This window comes from Apaloderma vittatum, unplaced genomic scaffold (assembly GCF_000703405.1).
Source record: "Apaloderma vittatum isolate BGI_N311 unplaced genomic scaffold, ASM70340v1 scaffold12678, whole genome shotgun sequence".
Taxonomy (NCBI): domain Eukaryota; kingdom Metazoa; phylum Chordata; class Aves; order Trogoniformes; family Trogonidae; genus Apaloderma; species Apaloderma vittatum.
Window position 1 is genome coordinate 4,562 of NW_009731265.1, and position 7,749 is coordinate 12,310.

Below are 7,749 nucleotides of genomic sequence, written 5' to 3' on the forward strand. Positions count from 1 at the left end.
TCGGTATGAAAAGGCTTAGGGCCAGCTCCCTTCCTTAGAAACCACAGCAAGAGAAATTAAAAGGAAATTAAAAGCCAGACTCTGATAAGATGAACTTTCTGTGTGGGCTCCTGCAGGTCCAGTACATGAGGCGCTGTCGGGCGAACACGCGCCAGACCGGCTGGTGGAAAACGGGGAGTTTTTCTGGTGCACAAACCCTCCTCGAGGTTTTGTCCTGTTTTTTTTAAATATTCATTCCTCTTTTTCTTTTTTTTTTTTTTTTCCTCCTTCCTCCCAGTAAATTATAGATGAATGTTGACATGGAGAACTTGTGCAATGGTTCCCAGTGAGCAAACCACCGGGCTGCCGGAAAAACAAGTCAATCGCTCCAGCTACTGCTCTAGTGTGGAGGCTCCTGTGTTCAATAAACGCCACGAACTGCTGATTTATAGAACTGAGCCAGACGAGGGAAATGCAGACAAAACAATTATCAGTGAAGTAGAGGGGACGTGCATATTCTTCTTGTGCAATTGGTTTTTCCTGGGTTAGCAGCACAGGAGAACAGTTCATCTGCAGCTCGTGGGACTGAAACGCAAACGTCGCTGTGAGGGAGCTCCTGGGGCTCAGCCCTGGTCGGGCACCCCTGCGTGGGGACGTTTGGTGGAGGGAGGTGACCCCCCTGCTAAAACCCCAGTGGGGCGCCTCTCTTCTGTCTGCCCGCAGCCTGGGGCACGACAGCGCCCAAAGAAAGCGCTGGACGATGAACGTGCCACTGCGGGGCAAGTGATTCAGAATTCACGTTCCTTTCTTTCCTCAGAACAAGCGCAATTACTTTCAATCATTTTGATTTGGTCTTGGGATGAACAGCAACAACAAAAAATTAATTCAATACTTCATTCATACTTTCAATCATTTTGATTTGGTCCTGGGATGAAAGAAAAATAAATTCATTCATACAGTTCTGTGTATTCAGACACTCTTTTTTCTGCTGCATTGATGGATCTCCAACAAGTTGGTTACAGACATTTTCAGATCACCTTTTAATTCACTTTTTGCATCTTTTGAACAGAGAGAGCTCTTGTTTCAGGTTTGGTTTGGTTATTTTTTTAATTTATTTTTGCCACCATCAGTACTTTAAAGATCCCTTTGTTATACCAGCATGTCATAAATAATGCAGCTGTGGCATTGCTTTTCCGCCGGCTGATGCCGGTTCGGACCAGCAGACTAGAAATGCCCGCAGCCTTCCCCGTCTGCGCTCACGGGCTTCGTTTTGGAGTCGACCATTGACCACGGGCTGGGGCGGGCGGCGGAGAGACCCTCCCGCAGAGGGACAGGAGCCCTGTTCTGGGAGGATTCACTGATGAAAGGGGCAGTTTTCACCCTGTGATGGATAAACCTCTCCTGGAGAGGGGAGATGCTCCTCGGGAGCCCCCAGCCCCGCTCCCCGTCAGCCCTCTCGGGTGAAGGGACAGAGTGAAACACTTGCAATGCAAATGATGGGCAAGCAGGAAATATCCTGCCTCACCTCTGAGTGTTAACCGCTGTTAATCTTTAATGCACCTGCAATTTAAACTTCCACACACCGGTGGGGCTGCCGTTGATCCTGGGATGCAGGAGGGGCAGGATTAGCAGCGGAGGGACGGGGACCCGCGCTCCCCCCAGGTCCCGCTCTCCTCTTCGGGGCTGGCCCCTGGTGAGTCACTTCACACCAAACGCTGGGGTTGGGGGGGACGCTTTCTGGTGGGAAAAGGAGAGGAAGTAAAGCAGCGTGTGAGGGAAATATATTCCCTTATCAGCGAGAGCTGGAGGAGTGAAGTGTTGCTTTGCAAACCGCACGCAGTCAGGCGTCGGCGTCGGCAGTCTGGGGACGTTCCCAGGCTGATTTAATTTGCAGTAATAGATCCAGCTTGTCTGTATTCACCTCTTGCATCACGTGTTTTAAGAGTGGAAGAGACATTTGGATAAATACTTGTGGTGAGCTGCAGACCCTTTCTGTGCTGATCGATGTCTTCAGTGGACTTCAGGTTCAGAGAGGACAAGAATCCTCCTTAATCAGAATGCTTAGAAATGCAAACACCTCTTGCACTTCGATACCTGCAGCTCACAATAAAAGTAAGGCTGCAAGCGGGGTCAAGAACGGAGCTTTGCCTTCGGTCCAAATCAAACTAATTTTCTTGCATCCCAACTCTGGCCTTGGCTTTTTCTCCTGTATGACAGAGCACACATGGGGTGGGGCTGTAAACAAGCAAAATGCGGGGAAGCGGATAAAACCTGAGGCATTCCTTCTCCTCAAAGCCCTTCTCGTGGCAAAGGGTCCACGGAGGACTCTGCAGGCTTGGCTTGTTCTGCAAAAACACCCTCAGGCTAGCCGGTCCTTCACGGGACTGTGCTAAAAGCCCTTTGTGGGGCTCGCTCTGAACTCTTTGTGGGGCTGTGCTCATCTCTCATGGGGCTGTGCCCTGTGCTCAGGCTGTCCTGGCACCCTGGGACCTGGGGAAGCTGCAGGAGGTTTTGCTGGAGGCTGCAAGGTCCCACGTGGGCTGAGCACTCGTGCAGAAGTCTGCTCCCAGGGTATCCCTCCAGAGTGTTACGGGGACTTGTCTGCCCCAGGAGCACTTGTCACCTTTGGGCTTTGTCCAGCGAAGATGCTGTGCAGCCCACCGTGCCTTTGCCCTCTTCACGAAGGAGAGGGAAAGACGTGAAGGAAGAGACAGGGATTTGCTGGGTAGGAGGGTGGCTCCAGGTCGCTCAAGAAGCCTGAGCATGGTGGGAGTCTAGCCTCTCCCCCCTTGGGGTTTGCCAGGGTTTGCCAGGGTTTGAGTCTCTGAAATCCTGGCGGGATGGGGAAGAGGGACACAAAGCACTTGGCAGTTTGCGAATGGGTGAACGTATTTATACTGTTGGAAATACAGGGAGTGACATGTCCAGCAAAAGCTTCGGGGGTGGTCACAACCCTCAGAGGCCGGGTTGGATGTCCCAGACACTTGTGAGTGTCGGGGTAGTTTTCCTTCTTGTCGTAAGAGTTTGTGCAAGGAGCTCTCAGAAACCAGCTGGTCACGGAGCTGGACAGGCGTTGTGTTGTTTGATTTCCATGAAGGAACACACGGTCCTGACAGAGACCTGGCACACAGGTACAGAGCCCTCTGACAAAGTGAGTGAGGATGACTTTTACAAGGTTTTTTTGCGGCAGTGGGTAAAGCAGAGATAGAAGAGGATTGTGTGGGGGCAGGGGCTAACACCAGCCTCACTGGGTGTCCTTCATCCCTTCTCCTCCCTGCACAGAGCAGAGTCAGGCTGAGGCACGGACGCACCATGTACGAGCTCAACGAGAGCAGCTTCGATCCCATCACCTTCGTCCTGACGGGCATCCCGGGCATGGAGGAGTCCCAGATCTGGATCTCCGTCCCCTTCTGCCTGATGTACATCGCTGCTGTGTTCAGCAACTCCGTCGTCCTCTTCGTCATCACCACGGACAGGAGCAAGCCCATGTACCTCTTCCTCGCTATGCTGGCCGTTTCTGACCTCCTGCTTTCGACCACGACGGTGCCCAAGATGCTGGCGATCTTCTGGTTCAGCGCCAGGGAAATTTCCTTCGACGCCTGCATCACCCAGATGTTCTTCACCCATTTCAGCTTCATCGTGGAATCCTCCGTCCTGCTGGCCATGGCGTTCGACCGCTACGTGGCTGTCTGCATCCCGCTGCGATACTCTTCCACCTTAACGCCCTCGGTGATCGGGAAGATAGCCGTGCTCCATCCTGTCCCCGCCCACCTCCCTCCTCAAGCGGCTGCCGTACTGTGGGCACAACGTCATGCCCCACACGTACTGCGAGCACATGGGCATCGCCCGCCTGGCCTGCGCCGACATCAGAGCCAACGTCTGGTACGGGCTCACCACGGCTCTTCTCTCCTCCGGCCTGGACGTCGTGCTCATCGCTGTCTCTTACGCTCTGATCCTCAGGACGGTCTTTCGGCTCCCGTCCCGGGAGGCTCGTCTCAAAACCCTGAGCACCTGCGGCTCCCACCTCTGCGTGATCCTCATGTTCTACGTGCCCGCTTTTTTCTCCTTCCTCACGCATCGGTTTGGCCACCAGATCCCGAGTCACGTTCACATCCTCCTGGCCAACCTCTACGTCGTGGTGCCGCCGATGCTCAACCCCATCGTGTATGGGGTGCGGACGCGGCAGATCCGCGAGCGTGTCGTCCGCCTTCTCTGCCCTGGGGCGGGTTGCAGGGGCCGAGCGCGTGCTGCCGGAGGGAGGGGGGACGCGACCGAAGGAGCACCAGCCACTGCATCACTTCTGGCCCTGGAGCAACTGGTTTGGCCAAGAGGTTCAAGGGAAGCTGAGGGTGGTGGGATCTCTGAAGTGTGGGCTTGGGTCATCAGCCCCTTCATTGCTGCTGGTTTCTCCTGGAGATGCTTCCCCTGCGTGGTCCGTGCAGCAGAGACTGGGCAGAGTCCAGCTGAGGAGCATCAGGGCTCTTACTCCTCCTGATTTACCATCACCTACCGCTGCTGGCTTTGTTTGCTGTCCCGCAGCTTGCTTTCTGTTTGTTCCTTCACCTGTTATCTCAGCACCCAGACCGTGAACACCTCTTCGGTCGTCAGACCGGAGCCTGGCGCAGGAACCACAGCTGGATGGGCAAAGTGCTGTTTGCCATGGCGTGGGGGATGGCCCGTCCTCCTGCCTCGCAGCGCTGAGGGACCCTGGCGCCCCCTGCTGAAGCTGTTTACACACTGAAGAGCCCTGTGGGGCTGGGAAAGGGTTTATTTGTCCATGTTTAAACCCTGAAACCGTGATGTCCCAAACTGGATTGAAGGCTCTAGAGAGGAGTACAAAGGGATCATGGAATCATAGAACTCTCAGGGTTGGAAGGGACCTTAAAGATCATCTAGTTCCATCCCCCTGGCATGGGCAGGGACATCTCCCACTAGATCAGGATGATGGTCTTCTATGTCCTTCACATTCCACGAGGATGCTCTCTGTCTTTGCAGGAGCACCGAGCTTTTGAGCAGTGCTTGGCATGATGTACATTGTCCCTCAGGATCCTTTTCTGCCCCAGCGTCTGGCTGATCCCCCGCTGCTCTGTAGCTGTACATCTGAGCTGTCCTTCAACATCAAAGTAGCTTCGCTGAACTTCTTCTTGCTCCTCTCATGGGTGTATGAACCAGCTGCATCAATGAATCCTTTTTATGCCTGGAGTCAGTGGCAGTCTGCCCCAGGTAGCTGGGAGCTGCACGTGAAGAATGAGCACTATGTATTGCTGGAGGAGCAGCAAGGACAGTTCTGTGCGTCCATGGACAGTCTGAGATTAACTTCATTGCTGAATTGAGCAGCAAGGAGAGCCCCTTTCCCCACCTCTCCCTTCCCTTCCGCTCCCTGTGGGTGCAAACTCTTCTGCTGCCTCTGCTGGGTGAACCTCAGGAGCGACGAGGTCAGTGCTAACGTGTCCCCCAGGCACTGTGGGGACACCTCAGGGGGAAGCTTGCCAGAGCTGGAAGGTCAGCATGCTCTGCACCGCCTTTGAGGGCTCTTTTGCATCATTATAATATGGAGGAGGGTGGAGATGCTGGCTCCAGCAGCCATGGTCCTGTCAGGAGCCTTCTGGTTCCTCAGCCTGGACTACAGCAGGAACGGGCTCTTTCCGCAGGGCTGGAGCATCTCAGTCCCATGGAAAAGTCACAGGAACGCTCCCATCTGCCCAGCTCCCATCACCAAAGGTCCTTTTGTCCAGCGCTCTGCATCATGTTGACTTGGTGGCACGATGGGCTCCCGTGGGACCAGTCTGTCTTCTCATCCTGACAGCAGGGTCCTGATGTCCGTCCTGGCTCAGCTGTGGAATGCCAAACCTTCTGAAGCCCACGGCAAACACTGCGCTGTGGGTTGCTGCTGACTCTCCTGACGCTTACTCAGGGCCCCAGAGCGGAGACGGCTTCGACAGGTCTCAGATGTCCTCCGCGGGACCCTGCTGCCTGCACAGCACTGCCTTGGTGAAGAGGCCCCACGGCTGTCGCTGCGTGAGATCCTCTGGTTCTGGTGGCTCCTGGGGGCCCCAAAATACTGGTATCCTTCAAAACTGCCACAGCAGCTTCCACCGTGGGTGAGGAAGAGGAGTGGATGCACCAGACCCCAGAGACCTTTCCTTCACATTCTCCTGGGCGGGATGCTGAGACAAATGCTTGCTCCTCCTCCCTGCATCATACCTACACACACCTCACTGAGGCACGGGACTCTAGGCACTTTTTTGTCCCTCCTGAGTTCAGGAGCTCACTCGGGCCAGTACATCCCATCCTCATCCTGGTGACAACCGGAGTCAGCGACTAAGGAGCTGTTTCTGAAGGCTGGTGCTCTGCAGCCCAGCTCCCACAGCTGCCTCAGGGGTGCTCTGACCCTGCATCTGCTTGGTGAAAGGTCCGGTGTGTTCACGTCAATAGTCAGAAGATGGGGCGGATCATCCAGCCATTTCTGCAGAACATCCTTTTTTCCCTGGCCTGAGGGCCCGCAGCCCGACTGCCTGCAGCTGCCTCAAAGGCGGCCACCACCACACACCTGGACTCCGGAGGTCTCTCCTTTGGCAGGGTTGGTGACCCCGGGCACGGCAGGAACGGGTGTCCCTGGCTCCGGGCTCCACAAGGTGTTGTGTCCTGTGTCAGGGCTCTGGATGGGGCTGGTCGAGCCCAAGGTCCGTGATGGAGAAGAGGAGCAGGAGATGTTCCAGGCTTGTTCCCAGCTGAACGGCGCAGGAGATGACACCAATGCTGTAACCGAACCCTGCTCTGCTCTAGTCACCCTATTAATGCTGCCACGACTTTGAAAGAAAAGGGAAAGAAAGAGATTAATGATTTCAGATAAAAAAACCCAAATGTAAAGTTCTTAACTCTTCCAACACATCTCATTTTTTCCTCTTTTTTTTTTTTTCCTTATTTCATTAAAGGTGGGAGCAGTGTGACAGGCACAGGGGAAATGAGAGTCTGTTCACTCAGAGCTGTTTGCTTAACAGTGAAGATAACAGAGCTGGTTACAAAAGCCGCTCATATTGTTGGATTTTTTTTTTCAATGTCCTCAAAACGCTTGTGTTTGCGTTGGCTTTCTTAGGAAAAGAAAGAGCGTTTGCACAGAGCAGTCCGTGTGATTTCCGATGGGAGACGGAGCTGTGAGAAAGAAAACCTGTCAGGAGGCAGCGGGTGGTTACAGGCGACTCCTGGGTATGTTCAGGCTGAAATAGATGCTTTGAGGTCTTGGGGCGCACAGAGGAGCTGGAGGAGCTGCCCGGCCGCTGCTGTGGAGGGTACAGGAGCTGGAGAAGGGGTGGGAGTCTTGTCTGCCTGCTTGGAAGGGCTCCTCCAGCCCTGGAGGACAAGACCTTGTGGATGAAGGGACCCTCTGATGGAGAGTGTTCTCCTGAAAGCCTTTTGGCCAGCTCTGGTAACAGCCGAGCTGCAAATCAGAGTCTGTCAACATTAAAGAAAAATATCGCTCACAGGTGTCTCTCTGTCTGCACGCGTCAGCTCCGCGGTTATTTCTGCTGCCCCTTCACTGCTTCCCCTTTTTGGCCTCTCCTTGGTCACAAACCTGGGCACGCGTGTGACACCGAGCACAACCGAGGGCAGCCTGGAGGGGCTGGTGTGCTCCTGAGCAGGGACCCCTTCACAAATGCCCAGGAGTCTGGTGCCATCATCATCTTCACTGTGGATGAGGCAGGATCTCCCTGGGCAGGTACTGAGCAAATGCAAGAGCAAATCACAGAATCACAGAGTGTTGGGGCTGGA

At 54.5% G+C, this 7,749-nt stretch overlaps 1 protein-coding gene across 1 annotated transcript; it reads left to right on the plus strand.

The window, feature by feature from the left end:
• Positions 1–3,291: 3,291 nt before the first annotated feature.
• LOC104278221 (olfactory receptor 52B2-like) lies at positions 3,292–4,201 on the plus strand (the record flags this gene model as incomplete). The annotated part of the gene is given in 2 exon segments (XM_009875128.1): positions 3,292–3,731; positions 3,733–4,201. Coding segments are annotated over 2 exon segments (909 nt in total), but the record flags the coding sequence as incomplete, so codon positions are not given.
• Between the last annotated feature and the right edge of the window lie 3,548 nt (positions 4,202–7,749).